At 58.7% G+C, this 21135-nt stretch overlaps 1 protein-coding gene across 3 annotated transcripts in view; it reads right to left on the bottom strand.

Moving 5' to 3' along the window:
• Positions 1-8861, bottom strand: part of ADGRB2 (adhesion G protein-coupled receptor B2) — a 28887-nt gene extending 20026 nt beyond the window's left edge. For all 3 annotated transcript variants that reach the window (XM_047084832.1, XM_047084834.1, XM_047084835.1), the window contains exon 1: positions 8057-8861. In XM_047084832.1, coding sequence (XP_046940788.1) covers positions 8057-8852 — 796 coding nt within the window. In that variant the 5' untranslated portion in view covers positions 8853-8861. The remainder of the gene's footprint in view (positions 1-8056) is intronic.
• Between the last annotated feature and the right edge of the window lie 12274 nt (positions 8862-21135).

The following is a 21135-nucleotide window of genomic DNA, read 5'->3' as shown; positions in this document are numbered from 1 at the left end:
CACTCCCCTCCCCAAGGTTCAAGTAGCCCCTCTGTGGCTGCTCCAGAGTCATTACCCCCAGCGCCCCACTCGGGGCTTCACTCCTGGGTGGCCTCCTGCCTTCTGGACAGGTCTACTGACGAGGGGCCCTCAAATTCAGCACGCCTAAGACAAGATTACCGCTTCTTCTCGAATCTCCACCTGCTCGTTCATCACCTCCTTCACCTGGGAAACTCCTACCTGATTTTCAAAATCCACCTCACATGGCTTCTCATTTGTGGGGTCTTCCTCATCCCCCACTCCTCAGGCAGAAGTGGCTGTCCCCTCCTCTGTGTGCCCTGTCGTCCCAGAGGATGCCATCTTCCGACCATCTGAACCTCCCCGCGCCCATTGGCCCTTTGAAGGCAGGCTGTGCACGCCATCTCCCCGACCCCAGTGAACACCGGCCCAGAGGAACACCAGCAAACAGCAATGAACACACTGCTCCTAGCTTTCCCTGCCACCCCACGGGGGTCACTGGGAATTAGCACTTGTCATCCTGAGTAGCGGCTCTGCCCAGCAGCCCTCCACCTACAGCAGCCCCGGGCCTGACACCCATTTCTTAATAAACATTCTGCAGATGCTGTTCGACCTATCGCAAATCCAGCTGAGGATCCCGTCATCCGGTTCCTGCTTTGGCGTCTTGACCATCATCGTGTCTGTGGCATCCACCAGCCTGGCGTCCGGTAAGGTCAGGAAACACGGACATGCGAGACAGCAGTCTGACCCCCTCGCTGCTTCCCGTGGTCCCCACATCCTCTACAAACCGTGCACCAGCGCTTTGCGGGCCAGCCCCCACGACACAACCAGAGGTGATGGAGGTGGTTTCTAGGATCCACCCTATTTGAAAATCAGAACGTGTCCCAGGCCCAGCTCTTGAGTCCCTCTCCCGGCCTCCTGGGCTGGGCCAGAGAGGGGAGGGAACAAGCCCGAGGCTACCCAGCAGGGGCCTGCACTGACTGCCCTCCCTTGTACCCCCACCCCACTTCCCTCAGAAGGGAGGCTGGCAGTCTATTTCCCCCACGTGTGAAAGCTAGTTCTACCCGAAAGGGAGGAACACCAGGGGGGTCACCCACTCAAACAATGTTTCAGCTCAGCATATGCCATGAGGCAGGCCACAGCCAGCTCTGGGCCCACAGCTGGGGGAGTCTAAGAGGCAGCTGGGCCACCAGGACAAGAAGGGGTCCAGGAAAAGGCAGCTTGTAGGACCCGGATCCTCACAAGTTCTGCAATCTATAGGCCTTCCCACCTGCGAGCCCGCCCTGGTGTGGACGGACCCGCTTCCCCAGGACACGCTACCCTGCTCTACCCCTGAGGACCTCCTCACTGTTCCGTTTTGTTTTGAATGAGGTAACACTCACTACACAAACCCCCTATTGCCAGTCACCGTGCACCTCGTTTAATCCTAACGAGGATGGGTTCTCCCATGTTACTGATGAGGAAGGAGGCTCCAGGGTCGCACGCTGGAGACAGGCTGCGTGGCATTCGAAGCCAGGCTTGCCTGACTCCTCCGGAGCCCGTGCTCTTTCTACTGAGCTGCGCTGGCTCTAACAAAATGCAGTTGGAGCCTCCTGAGAGATGGCTTTCTTAATTCCCATAGGACCCTGAGTCACTCCCTCATCCCGCCAAAGCCCCTCACACTTGCTACTGTTATCCTGTTTTCACGCCACCTTCTTATTGTTCCTTTGCACATCCACTCCCCCACTGCCCCCCCCCCCCAGGTGAGCCTGATTCTCTTCTGCAGCCTCCAAAGTGATCCTCTGGGAGCCCAGCGCAAAGCGCACGAACTCCCCTGCTGAGGAACCTTCAGTGGCTCCCCACTGCTACCAGTGTAAGCCTCTGAGCCTGGCATGTGCCGGCCTCTGATGCCCTGTCCAGTCCTGTTTTCCTCTCCCCACCAGGCAGCCAAGCACACTGCAAGGTCATGTGGACCAGTGGGAAGGGCATGGATTAGAGAACCAGAGACAGAAGCAGATTTGATTCTCAATTCTGCCAGTCTTGCTGTGTGCCCTTGGGCAAGTCGCCTCACCTCTCTGAGCTTAAAAATCTTCAACTGAAAATAAAGAGGACACGTCCTACCACAGGTTCAGAATTAAATGAAACAAGAGATATGGACCGCCTGGAATACAATAAGCTCTCTGTGCAAAGGGACTGCCCCCTCTCTTGTTATCCACCTGCTTTCCTCCCTGAGATTGGTGTTCCCTCCCCCTTGCAATGCCCTCCTCTACCTCCATCTGCCAAAATCTTCTACGTGTCAAATACTGCCTCCTCCAGGAAGCCTTCCCAGGCTGACCACACAGGGGTTTTGCTATGCTGGCCCCTTCTCCTGTGGCTGAGACCCTAGATTGTCTTCCACTGCGGCTGAGAGTAACCTAGGCTCATCCCTCTTGTGGGCACTAAGGGAGGGTATCAATCTCCCTCACTCCTCTTGCACAGAGGGCCCAGCTCTGAGCAGCCAGACACAAGACAGGCATTCAGCAGACATGGGCCAGATATCCCTGAGGGTTCCTCCACCCCAATCACCAGGGGCCACTCTGGTTCCCCCCTCGCACCGGCAGGCTGGGTGGGCACAGGGGCTCTCTGCCATCTGAGCAGGACGGTAGGCGCCTGCTCCACCGTGCTCTGCAGACCCTGCCCCCCAGACTCCACACAGTCCAGCCCCCTCAGCCTCCTTTGTCATGAATATGTTAAAAATAACCACGATAATCATCACTTCCACGGGGAGAGCAGTGCAGATTTACAAAGCAGCCAGCCCTCCCAGGGCTCTCTACATCCTCCCTGAAGCTGGCCCTGGAGCCCTGAGTAGGCACCAACAGATCCCCTTGAAACATGGTTCTGTCATGTCCCTCCATGGCTTCCCACCCCCAGCAGTGCTTCGTGAACCCTACAGAGCCTTAAAAAAAAAAAAAAAAACCCGGGGTGGGGGGAGAGGGAGGGCAGGGCCAGAGAGAGAGATGGCTTTTGAAAATTCCAAGCTCTACCTCTGCAGTCCAATGCAACTGGGTATCCCTGTGAGACCAGATACTCAGCCAGAATGCCAGTTCCCCCCCAATGACTCCCTCCCCCGAGCTGCTGGCCTATCTGCCCAGCCTCTCGACAGAGCTAGCTGGGTCCCTAGCTGAGTCCCTGCCACCTCCCCCCACACAGCCAGGAGCTCCTCGAGAGCGGGGACCACAACTGACTCATCCCACCTCCCCCACGATACCCAACTTCTTGCTGGCTTGAGGCCTTTGGTCAATGGAGGCGGGGGTCCCAGTGTCTGGGGATGGCAGTCAGAACCTTGGGCCCATCTCCCACCACCGGGGCTCACGCTTCCATGTCCTTGCACGGGCTGCTTCCTCCTGCCAGGTTTCCCAAAGCGTGCAGCAGGAAATGAGTTGGGGTGGCTCACCAATGTGCCCTTAAAAAACCCTGCATCATGGACTGGGGCAGTTACCCCTTCTAGGTCTCTTTTAATTAGGGTGACTTCCTGCCAATATGCCTGGGGTCACCGGGTTTGTGCCTGCTGCCATGACATAATTAATAGGACCCCTTCCCCTGCTTTAAAAACCTCAAAAATGTCCCAGTTTAGATGATAAATTATATGGTTGCCTTACTTTTAATCCTTGCAAATGCATGCAAGATAAAGTCTCCGTGTAGTCTGAGACTTTCACACACCGCCAGCACGTGCTCATTTCTCTAACAAATCGACAAGAAGGACGAACGTCTAGCTAGAATTTGCTAACATTGCTTTGTTTTCACTGGGGCTATTTCTTCTGTTATCTTTTGCTTCAGATAAGTGATACTCTTTTTCCAGGTAGGATGTGAAATTTCTTCCTAATGTATTAAATTTTAGAAGAGATTCGATGTAAAGAAAAATTCCATGGGTAGTGAATTCCTATTCACTCCTCAAAACCCAACTCAGAATCACCTTCTTTAGACTGCCTTCCCACCCCTCTGTGGTTGAACCCCGCACTCTTCCTCCTCCCTTGACATCTGGCCCAGGTACATCAAACCTATGGCACTAAATTATGACAAAACGCAGCTATTTATCAGGGATTTACCATGTGCCAGGCACTGTACTAAGCACTGACCTATATTCTCTTGTTTCATCTTTATGATCACTCTGTGAATAGCCCAACTATCCCAACTTTACAGGTAATGAAATGGCAGGTGAAGAAACCTGCCCACGGTCGCAGAGCTTAGTCAGTGGTGGGGCTGGGAATTGAATCCAGGGCCAGGAAACTTCAGCCTGTGGCTTTGACCACCACTGTATACCTAGTGGTCGCTCTCCCCGATCAGAGGGCAGGAGGTACATCTGGCACACCTGGGATCTCATTCACCCAGAGCCAACCCAAGGCCCGGCACAAACTCCACTCCAATAAAGACACGGAGATGTGTGTGATGGGTGGGTGGGGACTCAGTCCCTGCTGAGATATCTGGGGGAAACTGGGTCCCACTCCCCATCCTGTGACAGAGCACACAGAGCTCCAGAAGCACAGATCTCGGCTGGAAGGACCTTCTAGGAAATGTACTGAATGTGCGAGGTGCCCCCTCCTTCTACCATGAGAGAAGCCTGGCCTCCCCGGTGTCTGAGCACCAAACAGACAGGTAAGGTTGCACTTCCCACCGGCGGACCAGGCTGGCCGAAAGAGGACAGCAGGGCCTGAGCACCGGGAGGAGAATGACCAATCTAGGACTAGGTTGGGCAGGTACAAGGAGCTTCCTAGAGGAAACGGGTTGAGCAGCCCTGGGAAAAATGGGAAGTTATGGAAAACCAAGGCCAAAGGGCATTCCAGGTGAGGGAAAGGCCCAAGCAAAAGCAGGGAGTCCAGAAAGCAGGGGCTCAGGGGCCAGTGAGAAGCCCTGGTCAAGGGTAGGATGGAATTAGAGGGAAGGCTGAATAGCAGGTGCCCCTGGGTCTGGAATGCCAGGCTGAAGAGTCTGTGCCACGATGGAGAGTATGGGGGCTGGATCTGGGAAGTGATGCACAGATTACTGGAGGCCCCGAGGCCCCCGTGGGGCAGCCCATCGTCCAAGTCACCCAGCAGCAGTGGCAGAGTGGGGATTTGAACTCTGGCCTCCGGAACGGGGCCTGGGTGATGGGGAGGTGGGTGAGCAGCAGCCAGCCAGCCAAGGATGGGACAGCACCTCTGAGGAAGGCAGGGAGTGCGGGAGAGGAGAGAGGAGGTTCCCCCAGGTGTCAGTCTGCACAGCCATCCCCACTGGCCAGTGTCTCGTCAGGACCGGGGAGGGGTCAGCAGGCAGGAAACGCAGGGTGGCAGCACCACGTCTTCACCGCGATTCCTGCTCCCTGCCCCCCACCCCGGCCTCAGCCAGCATCCGCTGGGCTCCTTCCTGCCTGCCTTCCCTTTCTTCCTCTCTCCCCACTTAACAGATTGCGGCAGCAAGATGGCACAAATTTATGGCTCAACTCACCAAAAATAACAAGAGATCTATCAAAGGCAGTTTGCGTGAAATTAACAGGCGCCTGTACCCTCTTGTCAAACGCACTGGGCTCTGAGGCGGGCCCAGGCACTCCACCCAGGCACTGTCCCCCAGTGCCACTCTTCCAGCATGGACCCAGTCCCACTCCACCTGGCCTTGCCTTCGACTGATTCTATGCAGAGTGTCCCAGAGAAGGGGAACACGGCTCCCCTGCCACAGGGCCTGGCAGAGGGGCTAAGACGAGGGTCTTACTCTTCCTGTTCACCGCCTTGCCCACCAATCTCGTTCTCAATCTGGCAGTTCCACATGTGAGCCGGTTCTCCCACAGCTGGTACATGTGTCCAGCTGGCCCAGTGGGGAGGAGGGGGTCCTGCCAACCAGGCACAAAGGGCCCTGAGTCCTGACGGTGCCCTGTCCCTCGGATGCCCACTGCCACATGGAACAAATTGAGACATACGCCCACTGTCTCTTGCCCCTAAGAGACTGGGCAGAAGGAAGGAGATGGCAGAGAGGAAAAGTAAAAGCCTCTTGCCTGCCAGGGGAGAGGAAGGGGCTCTGGGCACCAGTGTGCTGGACAAGATCACTTAGGATGGCCAATGCCACATCACCCCCTGTAACTCCCCACAAGGGCCCTCCCTGCAGGCAACCCCATGGAGCAGCCATGAGCAGAGGTCAGGCGTGGAACAGCTGGGAGCCTGGGACTCCCAGCTCAGAGATAATACCAGGCCTCGTGCCCAGGGACAGTCAGCACCCAACCTCCACCCATGCTCAGTCCCAGAGGCCCCCGCAGAGGCTGTGATGATGCAGACAATGGTGGCCTTCCCATCACCAGCCCTCTCTGACCCCCAAAGTCACTCCGACTACCAACCAACTCCTGTTTCCGGCTTCACCAAGCCCAGCTGGCTGCTCCTGGCTCTGTGCTCCACATGGCAGCCTGCCCAGATGGTGCCCGCCCATGAGGGCAGAGCCTTGCTCCGTCCACTGGAGACCACTGGGCCAATGGACCGCAGGGAAAGCCAGACAAAAGAGCCTGCCCTCTGCTGAGCGCGATGGGGGAGGCCCCCACAGAGTGACGGGCAGTGGCCGCCAGGCAGGAAGAGTCATAAACCTCCTGATATACGCCTGGCATTCTCCGCCAATGTTCGACAAAGAAGCGAAATTCAATTTCTTCCTGCAGGCACTAAATCCCAGGCCAGCCTCCAGGGCCTGTAACCTGCCCACGGCCTGGCTGTCACTCGGACGGCTTCATCGACCGATGTTAGAGGCCAAGCTGGCCAGGGGGAGAGGCCAGGGCAAGGCCACTGGGCACTTGCCACGGATAGGCACGGTGCCAGATGTCTCACAGGGGAGGTTGAGAAGTGCCTCCCCACTGCATTGGGAGAGGCCACTGTCATGATTACTGGCCGTCTAATTAACTCAGAGATATCTCCCCATTTTACAGATGAAGAAACTGACGCCAAAAAGATGGGATCCACTCAAGGTGATAATAGTCAAAGGCAGTGCTCAACTCCCGGGCACTGGCCTTCAAAGCAGGGGTGGGGACAGATCATACTCCTCCAATACTCCTAGCAGCCCTCACACAAGACCCCCTGTGTCCCTGTAAATCCTCTCAGGCCGATCTCCATGGCTCTTCTGACTTCCATCCCTGCGTGACATCCTCATGATGGGAGGCCAGCACCTGTTATCCCAAATGGGGAAACTGAGGCCAGGAGAGGGAAGGGAACTCCCTTTTAGTCCCAGAGCTGGGGACCAGATCCCAGCTCTGCCTCCCTCCCACCCCCACCCCCTGGCCAGTCACTGGCCCGGCACTGTTCGGCGGGCACACAGGATCCGGATGAGGGCCTGGGGGCTTTGTAGCTGCAGGAAGGAGGGTCGGCAGAAAGTGGCTGCGGTGAGGGGGCCGGGGTGGGAGCGGGAGCAGGCAGGGCTCAAGGGCTCGCAGAGCTTTTGCCCAGTCAGCAGGAAGCTCTAGCAGCTGTGGCAGCCTCGGTCCCAGAAGACATGGGCCCAGAGGGGGAGACAGGGGATGCTGGGAGCGGAGCCAGCCCAGCCCTCCAAGGCAGCCTCGAAGCCCAGTCCTCTTCACCCAGGCACAGTCTTCTGCACCTCCCTCTGCCCTGACCCTGGGGCCACTGCCAAAAATCGCCGACCCGTGTGGGCAGGAACATGTCCCTGCTCCCTGCCTACTCTCCAGCCTCCAGGCAAACTTGTCGACTTGGCACACACTGCTCCCTCTGCCCGGAGAGCCCTCACCACTTCTTTGGCTTGGCTGGCTTCCACGTGTCCTTCAGATCTCTGCTTGCGCCTGTATCACTTCCTTCAGGAAGCCTTCCTTGATTGCCTAGTGGGAGGGTCCTCTCCCTGGGTTCACCACACTGCATTGTCTCATCTCTGCCCCCCATTCACCTACCCAGACTACAAACAAGAGTTTGGGGTTAGTGGGGTCTAACCCCAATCCATTTCGGGGACCCCAGCACCCGGAGAAGGCTGGACACAGAGGGGACACGGGCGAAGAACTACGCAAATGGCCTGAGGATCTGCCAAGACGGGGACCAGAGCGTACCCTCAGCCCTGGGCACGCCCACCCCACCGGGGCCCTGCTCTGACTCACCATATCTCATCTCGGTTGTGAACAGGTCATTGCTGCTCCCTGAATGCAAATCGGCCTCAGCAGGTGGGGCCGGGCCCCCAGGCACCAGGGCATTGGACAGGGTGTGGGCAGCAGGCGGGCCCGGAGGCGCGGTGGTGGCCGAACCAGCCCCCGCCTCCCCGGGGCAGCTGCAGCCTGGCTGGGCGAAGCCACAGGCCCTGCCAGCAGTGCGGCCGCACTCCTCACTCCAGCGGCACAGCACGCCACAGGTGAACTGGCTGGAGTTGTTGTTGTTGATGAGCAAGACCTCGACGAAGCGGAAGGCCAGGGCAGCGGGCGCCAGCAGGCGCGGGGCCTCCGAGGGCTCTGCCGACAGGCACAGCTGCACGAAGTTCTTGTCGAAGTGCAGGAAGGTAAAGGGGCCCGAGCCGCCACACAGTTCCAGCCCCGCTGCCTCCTCCTCCTCTTCTGGCCGCCCCGCCTCTGCCTCCGCCTGGGCCACGGCTTCCTCTGGGCTAGGCCGCAGGCAGGTAAAGTTGACCAGGTAGTGGTCCAGGGGCAGCAGACGGGGGGCAAAGTGGGCGCACACCTGCTCCTGGCGGTTGAAGCGCAGGTAGAGGGAGTACTTGGTGGGGTCAGGGTTCTCCAGGGTCCAGGAGCAGCCTGAGGCGATGGTAGGAAAGAGGTCCTGCAGTGAGAAGGCCCCGTAGAGCACGCCCGAGGCCAGGGCGGAGCAGGCGCTGGGGGCAGGGTCGAAGGCGGCGGCCAGGCGCAGGGACAGAATCACAGATAGTAAGAGGGGACAGGCTGGGGTCATCCTATGTCCCTTGCCCTGTGGAGAGAGACAGTGGTCAGCAGCCCCAGGAGCTGCCAGCGTGGGCTCTGAGTCTCCTGTGGGCAAGCTGCAGGAGAGGGCCTGGCGGTTAAGGCTCTGGAGTCGCCCAAGTCCACCTGTGTGATCTTAGACAAGGGACGTGACTTCTCGGAGCCTCAGTCGCCTTACCTGTAAAATGAAGGCACGTGGGAGAGTGTCTGGAAGTCTGTAAGCCCTTAAGAAACATCAGTTGTTGCCTCTGTTATCCTATGATTCCTCGGTCAATCTCATCAGCCACCGGCATCTTGGCCTGACACTTGGATCTCGCCTCATCCCCACCACCCAACTTAAATTCTCCAGAACTGTTGCTCTCAGTCGCAGCGTATCGTGATCAGTTGTGAGCCATGTCACGCATAATCCAGCAGTAATTGTCAAAGGAGCAGTGTTTGACAACGATTTGCTTTCTTATAAATCAGAGCAATTCAAGGTTATTCCCAGAACAATGTCGTTCTCACTCACTTGCTTTGCTGACTGGGAGAGAAAGGGGAGGAGTTACCACTGGGGTGCCAGGGACTGCGCACAACCCAAGCCATGCCCATGGAGGGCATCACAAGTATGAGCGTCATGAGTATCACTGCTGTGGATTTCCTGGTGGAAACAAGGGGAGAGGTATCTGCAAAATGGGTGCAGTATTCCCCTTAACCCCTTTTCCCTTCCTGCCATGGGTTATCCTCCAAGGCCTGGCTCAGGGTCTGCTACCTGGCCCCCCCCTCACCCCACCTCCGGAGGCCACCAAGCCATCGCCCAGCTCTCAGCTCCCACAGCCCTTTCCTGAAAGCCCATGCCCCCCAATCATCACCTCTATTCCCTGCTGTCTCCCCAGAGCTATCTCACTCATCTCAGGAGTGGAGACCAGAGTTCACTGATTTCTCCCTCCCCGCAAAGTGCTACATACACTAAACCAAACTCCCAGAAGGCTGCAAAATTCAGGAGGTATGAATGTACTCTCCATGCGTGGGCAGGCAACCAGGACCCAGGCCATGCCCCGACAGACACTCAGGACGGTCAGGGCCGAGGGGACAGAAGCTGGCGGGCAGGGCACCTGCAGGTGCCTTCCCACCCACCAAGCCAGGACAGAGCCACTGCCCACAGCCTGTCCACACTGCCCACAGCCTGTCCACAGCGCTGTCCGGAAACCAGAGCCTGGCACCTGGGCTGGCTCAACCCTGCTCCCGGCCCTGCCCCCTAAGTGATCCATGCTGCCTCCCTCCTCCATGCCGGCAGCATAGCTCACAGCACTGGATGGGCCCCTAGAGCCTGGTTGCTCCACATTAAAGGAGAAAGGATGAGGCTCCAAGAAGGGAGGCAACCTGCTCAAGATCACACAGAGTGGTCCAGCTGGGACTGGAGCCTGGGACCTGAGGCCCCAGCCTGGGGTTCCCTCTCATCCACCAATAGCCTCTTGCTCTGTCCCCTTCCTTGCTCAGGCTGCACGCCCAATGGAGAAGCCACTGGCTCTGGGAACTGAATCACAAACATAGGATAACTCACAGGTGTGGCTAGATTTTCCCAAGACGTAGCTGCTCCCCAGGCACAGATTTCCCCTTAGCTTTTTAGGAGCCTCAATAGTGGTTGGAGGTGGGGGTGGTGAGAGGGCAGGAATTAGAACCCCAGAATTCCAGCCTCTGTGCAGCAACCATGGAACTCCTCACTCCCCCAGATCCCGCACTTGCCCCTCCCCAGCCATAGGGGGAAGGAGGGGTGGGGGCTCAAGCTCCAGGCAGGCTCATTTATTGGGGAGGAGCGGCCCCACCCTCCCCCAAAGACCCGCCTGGAGTTATCCGACAAAAGTCAGAACAGGCTGTGTCTCCACTGCTCCTGCCAGAACTGCAAAAGGGACACAAGACCCCTGGCCTCCCCCGCCCCCACATCATGCCTGTCCCAAACTGTTCAGCCCGCCCAGCCTGCTGCGGCACCAGCGAAGCCAGTGGCTGATGATGACTGACATCCAATCCCCCCGCTGCCCCCAATTATTTTTAAGCAGGCTGCAAAATTCAGGCCATAGCTGTAGCTCAGCAGAGGGGAGGTGGGGGCTCATTATAACTGGCCTCGCCTCCCCCACTTAGAGCAAGGTGAGGAACACACACACACACACACACACACACACACACACAGGCTTGAACATTGCTGTGCCATGCGACGTGCACACAAAAGCATGTATGCACAGATGCATGTATAGACAGGTGTTCACAGGCATTCAGCATGCACACAGATCAGTGAAGCCACAGATGAGTGAATTCACGTGCACACTAGGGTACAGGCACTCACGTGTACAAGGTATAAAAGAGCCAGACACTCGTACACATGGAGAGAGATGGAAATATACTCTCTAGTGTGAATATACACAGGCATTTGGTTCTTTGAGGCTTAGCATATGACAGCTAAGTGGCAGGTGGGGTCTGACTTGCTGTTCCCTCCTTTGTGTGTTCCTGAAGCTGGGGGCTCAGACCACCCCCCCCAACCCCACCTCCTGGGCCTCAGCTCCTCCCTCCTCCATAGCACCAATCCATCAAGAAGCACTAGGTCCACATCCTCAGAGCCACAGCCTGGCTTCTCCAGAATTGAGCCGCCTCTAAACCCTGACCAAGCCCCCTCCTCCAGACAGCCCCTTCACACCAACTTGGGAATTTCACCCTGGGTATGTATTACCCTCGTGGTTCCTGCTATGACATAAGACCTTTGGGGGCCCTTTTTAAATCTCACTCCACATCCACAAAATAAGGCAAAAAGCCCAATTCCAAGTCAGAGAGACCCTCTCGTGGGAGGGGACCCGGAAGGATCCTTGCCTCCCAGGCAGCCGAAGCGGTTATTAGCCATGTTCAACCTCCCTGAACGGAGGCAAGTTCCCCTCTCTGTGGAATGGAGACCATGATCCCTGCCCCCAGGATTACACACACTTTCTTGTTCAGCGTCCCAGTGAGTTCCCAGCACAGAGCCTGGCACAGTCAGGGTATGCACACCTTCCCTTCCCCCCTCCCACGGAACCTCACAAACTCTCCCGGCTTTCCTGCTGAGCTCCACCGCTATCTCTGGGAAGGCCCTTTGGGTTGAGCCATATGAATGGCTTGGCCACCTCCAAACCCAAACAGCAAGATCACATACATGCACCAAGAGCTAGAGACGATAGGTATGGAGCTCAGCTCTGAGGAAGAACTTCTGGCGTCAGGAGGTTAATGGAGAGGATAATCTAAAAGCCTCCTCCCTCAGGACCTCACTGGGCTGAGATGGGTGAGTTGCCCATTGGCATAATCTCAGTCTTAGGGACCCCTTCCTCCAGCTACCTCCACCGCATGCCTGCCGCCCGCCAGCAAACTTGAGAATGCCACCCACCCTGTGTCCTAGCACACTGAGACCCCCTTCCTCCCAGACCCCGCAGGCCTGCTCAGCCTCGGGCTTCCCTTCTGCACTAATGAGGGAATAGGAGGCTTTCGCAGCAGCTGTAAGGGAAAAGACTGGGGCTGAGGGGGAGGGGGGCGGGGGGCACCTCAGGGCAAGGCCTGGGTCTCGGGGATCCCGGGGATCGACCCCCTTGCGCCCTGCCGGCTGGGAGCAGCGCGGCGCTGGGTGACCGGGCGCTCGGAGCCCAGGGCCGCGGTCGGGGGAGGGGCGGCGGGTGGGGGAGGGGGCGCAGCAGTGCGCACGTCGGTCGCGTTTATCCACCTGGCAGCTCCAATTCGCCCGCCCGTCACTCACCCTCCGCCTCCCGGGCGCTCGCTGCCGGGCCGAGCCCAGGCCGACACGCGGGCGGGGACCCCCCACTCGGGGCCTTCGGGTCCCCTGCCCCTGCACTGGCCGGCTGGCAGGGTCCCCAAGGACCCCTCTCCCGGAGCTCTGGTACCCAGGAGGGCGCACATTTCCATCCAGCCTCTGGAGCTGGTGGGCAGGACCGAGGGGAGGGGGGTTCCCCCCCCCCCAGTGCGGCCCCGCCTTCTCCACCTGGCGGAGCCGGCCACTCCTCCTCTTTCTCAAGGGCCTTTCGGTCTGGGGAGGGGGCCTTCCGCCCACCAAGAGAAGGGAGACCGGGGTGGGGGGTGGGGGCGGTGCCTCGAGGGCGGCGGGGGAGGGGGCGGTGACTCAGCCGCCCTCCGCCCGCCTCCCCGGAACTTTGCAGCAGCTGGAGCCGCCGTTGCTACAGGAACCGAAAGCTTTTGTTCCCCAATGTCAGGGCTACCCGGGCAGACTGGAGGCTGAGAGGCTGCCACTCCCCGGTGGGACCCAGGCCCAGCCACACTGCCCAGAGGACTTCCGGCCCAGCAGAACGCCGTGGATTCAAGCCCTCTCTCTTCTCTCCCTCTTACCTGCCCTTCACCAAGCCACTCACGCCAAAGCCAGGTTTCTTCAAACTCTTGGGCCCTCAGCCTGGGTCGCCCCCTAACTCTAATCTGAAGCACTAACTGTCCTGGAAAGTTCCCCATGGCGTCTGACCTCCTGGGGAGAGGTAAGAGGCTCCTCTGTGCACCATGTTCTCCTCTGTGGCTGATTTCCCACGTGCCCTCCCCCCCCCATTAGGCAAGCCTGCCTTTGGGGACCTTGACCTGGGTTTCTTCCCTGCATTTTTCCTATCTCCCCAGTCTCCACACTGGAGCCAGGACCTCAGAGACCTTGGCCTGGCTTTCACTGATGCCCCTCTGGCCAGAGCTGATCCCAGAGCAGTCCAGTGGGATGGTGAAAGATGGGTGAGGGAGGGAAGAGACTGATAGTCACAGGCTCCCTGGACCCACTCTGGGGAGCTAAAGGTGTTTTCTGGCTTTATGATCCTGGGGGATAGAGTGAAGTCACTAGAACCTGTTCTGCACTTCTCCTCTGGGAATAGTAGAGTGGCAAGGGGCCTGACCTTGGCCTTGAAGACGAACGCCCAATAAGCCAATCATTGTTGAGCACCACTAGATGCCAGACACTCTATACAATCTAATTTCATTCTCCCAGAAACTATATGAGGCATTTATCACTGACCCATTTTATAGAGGGCCAACTGAGGCTCAGAAGGGTTATGTAGCCTGCCCAGGTCATACATCTTTTGAACCCAGGTCATCTGACCAAAAGCTGAGTTACTAACTACTTACTCAGCTCCATTACCTGGGGGTTGGGAGGGAGAGAAGAGGGCAGAGACCAGCTGGAACCTTATTTGGGGACACAGAAATGCCTACCACACACAGCCACCCCAGGCTAGACCTATCCCTTTCTGAAGAGTGATGGGGGAAGGGAGAAGAGAAGAGAAGAGAAGAGAAGAGAAGAGAAGAGAAGAGAAGAGAAGAGAGAAGGGGAAGAGAGAAGGGGAAGGGAGGGGAGGGGAGGGGAGGGGAGGGGAGGAGAGGGGAGGGGAGGGGAGGGGAGGGGAGGGGAGGGGAGAAGAGAAGAGAAGAGAAGAGAAGAGAAGAGAAGAGAAGAGAAGAGAAGAGAAGAGAAAATCTGTCAATCTTGGTCCAGGGAAGACCCTCCCTCAAGCCTCACCACCACCACCATCAGGGCATACCCAGTACAGAATCCATACTGACCCCTGTGGCAGCGAGGGAGACACTCCCCAGGTGCCTGTTCTGCCCCAGGGCCAGGTGGACTCTCCCCCACCGTCTACACCATGCCCAAAGTAGACCAAGCCCACCTTTGCCCCCACCCTTCACCTAGTGGAGACTGCCATGGGGTACACAGAGGCTCTCTGGGGACACCCGCCCTAGCGCAAACAAACCCATCCAGACCATCTCAAATCCAGGGGCTAGTCTTCCTAGTCTGTCCCTGATAGATCAAAGGGCTCCGGAATTACCGCTGAGATGAGCCCTCCACCCCACCCCACCCCACCCTACCCCACCCCACCCCACCCCCAGAGCATATGGCCTGACAACCAGGACTGTTCCCGCAAGGCTAGCACGAGGGGGCACCCGGCCTCGCCCGCCAACCTCCTCTTCCCCAGGGACTTCCCACTGCCAGTCCCGCAGCCACCGCTGCTGCTCCGGCTGCGGAAACCTGGGGTTACCCGCGGGAGGAAAAGGAGCGGCGGGTCCAGGGCTGCGGGCAGGGGGCGCCAGAGGACGCCCAGGGGCCCGGCCGGCAGCTGGCGAGGCGGGCAGGCGGGCAGTATCTCTGGCCCGGGAGCCCCTCCCCCCGCGGGCACCAGACCCTTCGCCCGCTCTGCACCCGCCGCGGCGCAGAGGACTTCCCTCGGACCGAGCTGACTGCGGGAGTGGCCGCCAACTTCACAACCTACAACCCGCCCCCCCCCAACCGCCGCCCCAACACGCCAGCCCCCAGGGCTGCAGGAGGGTGCGTGTGGTGCCCGGCTCTATGCCCCAGGGGTGGGAAGAGAGGGATGGGGGATGGACAGACTCTGACCAAAGATGGACACGGGAGTCCAGGGATGCAGGGCCAGCCGAGATCCCTCCGGAGAGGAGGGGGCTCAGATCAGACACGGGGGACACGGCCCCAAGTCCTGGGTGAGGGGGAGGAGACTTGCAGCAGAGATTGGCGAGGGATAGAGAGACTCCGGGCAGATATGGGGGAGGAGGCAATCGGGACAGAAATAAGAAGGGAAGCATGGTCGGGGTACTGGCGCGGGGAAAGGCAGTAACTGTGGGCAGACAGGGATAGGGACGGGTAGGACTCTGGGCAGAAATGAAGTGAGTGGAGGAGCAGGGTCCGGCATCCAGCCGAGGTGGGGGGGGGGGTGGATTAAGGTGGAAGACACAGTCGAGCTGCAGGTTGGAGAAAGGGGCTCTAATCAAGGTGGGGGGCGCACTGCCAGGATCCAGGCTAAGATACGGAGAGACTCGAGACAGCAATGGGGGTAAGGTCTGGGTCAGGATTGTGGGGGAGGGCTTTAGCAGAAATGGGGAAGGGGATGGGGGTGGAAAAGGGACTCACCAGCGATGAAGGGGGCCTCGGCCCCAGGCTTCGAAGTTCCCAAAGAGACAGGAATGGGTAGATGCTGAACGAACACAGTTCGGGAGGGGGAAGATTCGACCGAGATGAGCTAGGGGAGCGCCCCGAGTCCGGACCGGTGCGGAAACTCGGGACCGCGCCGGGAGGTTCTCGGTGCGGGGCCGGGTCAGGGTCTGGGACCGAACACTCACCTGGGCGCCGTCAGCAGCAGGAGCGGGGGCCGGCGCTGGCGGAGGCAGCCACGGGGCGCAAGTTTGCCATCCCTAAGGCGGGGGCCTGGCCGGGCGCGGGGCAGCTCGCGGCAGCGGCGCGGAGGGCCGAGGCTCCCGCTCCGCGGAGCCGCGGGTGCAGAAAAGGCGCCGCGGAGCAGCGCGGGGCGGGCGGGCGCCGGGCCGGGCGCGGGCTCCTGCCGCCGCCTCCTCGCCGCGCCGCCCCCCCCCCCGCTCCCCGCTCCCCCGCCCCGAGCACCGCCCGCGCCGCGCGCCGCCTCCTATTCGCGGGTGGCGGCCGCAGCCCCGGGCTCCAAAAGCCGGCGCCGCATCCTCGGTCTCAGAGCGCCGCCGCCGCCGTCACTGCCGCCGCCGCCGCCGCCGAACCCGGTTCCTCCGGCCGTTCCGGCCGCTGCCCGCAGAGCGCGCCGGGCCGAGTGACGGCCGAGGCGGGACGCGGCGCCTGCGCGGGCTGGGCCCGGGAGGGGGCGCGCGCCAGGCCGGGCGCGAGGAGCCGCGGGAGAAGGGGCGGGGGGCGGGGGCGACGCGCGCCGCCTCCTGTTAAAGGGGGAGCAGCGCCAGCCGAGCCGAGCGCACCCTCCTCCTCCCCGCCCTGGGCCCCAGGCGCCGGCGCGGGAGAAGCCCCGGGTAAGCCCCCGCCCCGCCCGCGGCCTCCTGGACCGCAGGATGCGGCGATCCGCGACGCCCCTCCAGAGATCCCCCGGGCCGGAGGCAGCTCTCGCAGCCGGGGTCTCTGGGGCCCTGGGGGCTGAAACATTTGCCCCACCCTCCCCCGTATGCATTGCAAATCGCATATCCCTGTGCATGCAGGTGCCACTCCTGTGCGCTGAACTTTGCATATGCTTATGCACACAGGTGCCCTACGTGTGCACTGCAATGTTGCCTGGCTCCGTGCATGCAGTTGCTACACACATACACAGCGTGTTAACATGTGTTCAGGTCTTGAATGCATGTTGCTTGTTCCTGTGTGTAGAGATGCTGTATGTGTGCAAGCTTATAAGTGCCACATATGTGCTGAGTGCTGTGGGTCACCTGTATGTAGGAGCCACACATGTACGCTGCAGTGTGGCATGTTTGGTGCATACTCTAGTGTGAACTGCAATGTTGCATGTCCCTAGGCACGGGGATGCTACACGTGTGCAGTGTGTTACATGTTTTCCTGAGCGCCTGTCTATTCCCACAAGTGCCTTTTCCTGTGCCAGGGGCGCCCCCATGTTGCATCTGTTTGTGTAGAAGCAGCCGGAATGTACAGACCTGCCCCCTCCCCATCCTGGCACTGTGCAGTTGGGTGGGGCCAGAGCCCACATGGTGAAGGTGGTTCCCAGGGAGATGCCCATGGCTCAGGGCCCTGGTCTGGTGGTTTTGTGGCCTGGGCATGTTGCCACCAGGAAGGTGGGCAGACCGGGGACACGCCACTTCGGCCAGAGACAAGTAGGTTAATCAGATGGCTCTGGTCAGAGGAGGAGCCAGCAGGGGGCAGCTTTGCAGGGAGCATTTGGATGGTTTCAGGAACCCTACTTTTTAAAGATGCCCTGGCCAGGAGGGGGCTGAGCCTGGGAGGCAAGGAAGTCCCCAGTCCGTCCAACCCCAACCCCACCTCTCCACTGAAGCCCCTTGAGTTGTGTCACCCTGAGGACTAGGACAAGAAGACGCCTCGTCCCCCAGGAACGTCCTGCCAGGAAGAGGCAGAGAGAAAAGCCCCTGATCTCTCCCTCCGTCTCTCTCTCCCCCCTCCAGCAGTCTCGATGACATTTGTTGTGAGTGATTGTGAGAGATTATCGACTTTAATGGAAGGAGGTAATAAGGGGCGATGAAGGAATCTCACCCGTCACCTTAAGGGAATTTATGAGGCTGTGTGAGACAGGGAGGAGGCTGGCACCTTTCCTTTCCCAGCGGGAGCCCAGGGAGGCCTATGCCTTACACTTAGCACTGGCAGGCAGGGCTCCTGGGTTCTTGCCGGGCACTCTCAAACACCCCAGGTCTCTGGGTTTGGAGACTCAGCCGCTACTGTGAAAGCCAAGCCAGGCAGAACTTGCCATCTACAGAGAGTGTCAAGAGCCACCCCAAGGGCAGCGGGAGATCCCAGGTCTCCCTACGTGGGGCATTTCGGAGGGCAATGGCGTGGCCAAAGTGGATGCCTTAAGGAGGTGGGCAAAGGTGGAGAGAGTGAGTGAGTGGTCGGATATGAGGTATGCACAAAGCTATAAGGACAGGTCCTCAGAAGCTCCCAGGACCCTGTACTCCAGGGCTCCAGCTCCTTCCACTCCCACAAGGAGCCTGCCTCCCTCTTTATGAATATTCACTGAATTAGCATACTAGAGACCCAGAGCCCAAAGAAACACAGGCAGGTCTCTTGCAGATGTAACGCAGCTGGATCCCTGAGGCCCTCCCTTCCCCCCCCCCAGGATCCAGCTGGGTACAGGGTAATGGGAGGGGCTGGAGAGACAGCAGCATTTTGTCTGTTTCGTGTTCCTTGGTAGCCCTCTGACTTCTCAACCCCCTTCTTTCAGGGTGGAAAGTCTTTCAGACTGAGGGAGAGACTGACAGTGATGGTACCCCATACCTGGGGGCTCAAGGCGCAGGGTGGCGAGGTCAGCAAGGCAGCAAGGGCTGTGGGAGCTGGGTGGAGAGAACAGACCTCCCAGGGGGTGTGCGGAAGCAGGCTAGATTAGGGCCAACCTCCCGAAGGCTCTCCCGGAGGTGCCTCCCGGCTTCTTCGGGGCTTCCCCACCTCCTTTCCCAGGAGCCCCTGCCCTTCCAGACTCACTCTGGTGATAATGCCGCCCGGGAGGACTTGGAGTAATTACAAATCGTTTCCATATTCAAATCCAGCTGGTTGAAGAGAAATTACTTCTCTGACAGCCCAGGCGGGGGTGGGAAGAACAAGTCTAAGCCCCAGGAGGGGCCTCTGGGGAGCCTAGGGCAGAGACTGGGCAAGGGAAGGGGCACCAGTCAGAGCTTGAGCACAGAGGGTTTAAGCAGAAGAAATGGATACTTCCCGCCTACCCCTCTCCCCAAAACAAAAACTGGGCAACAGACAATGACCCCAGTCCTTTGGAGCTCCCCCTGGAATCTCTGATGGCATGGAGAGGACCAATCCTACAAGGACAACTAGAAGTCAGGCTCTCTACCAGGCTCTCATCCTGCCTCCCTAGGCGACCTTGAGAAAGTCCCTCCAGCTTTCTGAGCCTCTGTTTCCTTACCTGTGAAATGGTATAAATGATGGCACCCAGCTCCAATGAGATAAAAGATGTGCATTATAGCAAGAGCTAGGCTCCTGAAAGGGGCCTTTTAAAATAATTGTCTTATTACCAATTAATTCATCTTTTGGTTAACAATAATAACCACCAGTGGCCCATTCCGGAAGCAGCGCAGCCCTCAGTGGGGCAGCTTAGGAGAGGATAGTGGGTGATGAGGGCACGCATAACCCCGGCCTCACGGGCCTGGCCTCACCCGCCTGGCCTCAGCCCTGCCTCCCACTGGGCCAGCCACTGCTATGCTTCGTTGCCCTTTAAACAGATGAGAAAATGCTCTTCTTCTCTTCCCAATGATTTATTTGGCCCAGAACCTGGTCAGGTTTCCTTCTAGCCGGTGGGACCTAAGAGTGCCCCTCCCTCAGCCCCTACCCTCCACTGACACTCAGCCAGGCGCCCACAGCAGCCCAAAGCTCTGAGTACCAAGGTCCCCCTTGAGTCCCCCAACCCCACCCCAGATACCTATCAGGAGCTCCTAACATGTTCCCAAAGACACCCAAATCCATGTGACAGTCTTCTATCAGGGTCTGTCCCAGAGCTCATGGGATACATACCTCATTGCTCTGGATGTCATGGATTCAGGAGGGGTATCCTGGAAAAGGTGGACTGACCCTCTCTGTCTGTGGGAAGTCCTGCATGTCTAATTTCCATCCTTCCTGCTGCAGATGCCAAATGGGTTAGGAGCCTGGGGCAACCCAGGTGGGGTGTGTGTCATTTTCTCGGTGCTATAGATCAAGGAGAGGAGGGAGGATTAGCAGCATTGGAGCCAAATCCTCCCAGAAGGTCAGTGCCGGGTTTGCGTGCACCCCTCTGGGCCGTGCCTGCATTCTCTGGCCCCTGGGGCAGTGGGTGGAGAAGACCTTTAGGATCTTGGGCGATCTTCACACAAGTCTTACACTGGAGGATGCGCACAAGAGCCTGGCACCGAGAAGGTGCCTTTGCTCACCCATTCAACGAATCTTTATTGAGTGTTTACTATGCTCTAGGCGCTGGGACCCAGGCCATCAGCAAGTTCCGTTGCTTCTACCTTCCGAAACATCCCAAATCGATTCCCTCCTGACATCCCCACTGCCAACACCAGGATCCAAGCCACCATCATCTGGTGCCTGGACCTCCCTTATTTGACCTCCATGCTCCCACATCTACCTCACCCTCCTCCACTCCATTCTCCCGGAGCCCACTGAGTCATCTCTCTAACTTGTAAATCAGAGCACCTCTTCTTAAACCCTCCCATGGTTTCCTACTGCGCTTAGCACCATGACCTTCCAAGCCCTGCATGACCCGGCACTTACCAACCTCTCCAGAACCATCTCTCCTACCCCCCACCTTCGCCCCATCCCAACACAGTGGGGGACTTTGACAAAGTCCAAATCCTTCTTCCACTAGTACTTGCCGTGGCTGACTCCACTTGCCAGGAAGGTCTCAGTACCAACATCACCTCCTCTAGGAGGCCTCCCCTGATTACGCTTCTAAAGCAGCCCTACCCACCCATCCCCGATCGTTCCATCCCGTGGCTTTGCACTTCCTTCACAGCATCATTACCTGAAAACATGTTATCTATTTACACACAAGTCATCGGTTTCCCTCACTGGACTAGGAATTCTGTAAAGGCAGAGACCTTGTCCATCTGTTCATGTTTGTAACCCTGGCACAAAGCACCATGCCAGGCATGTGATAGGTGCTTGTCAAGGGAAGGAATGGCGAAAGGGCAAGTAAAGACCCTGCCCTCCCAGAGCTTCCAGTTTGTGGTCCTTGATCAATCAATGTCCAATAAAACACTGTTTCACCGTTTCCCACGTGATGGACTAGAAAGGACTTCTGCCTCTGTCCCTCACTGGCTGTGTGACCTGGGACAGGTCATGCATGCTGTCC

The sequence above is a fragment of the Lynx rufus genome, unplaced genomic scaffold (genome assembly GCF_022079265.1).
Source record: "Lynx rufus isolate CCGP_SWC_20201006 ecotype Redwood Valley unplaced genomic scaffold, mLynRuf1.p SCAF_2, whole genome shotgun sequence".
Lineage (NCBI taxonomy): Eukaryota > Metazoa > Chordata > Mammalia > Carnivora > Felidae > Lynx > Lynx rufus.
This window is presented reverse-complemented; position numbering and strand designations above follow the sequence as displayed.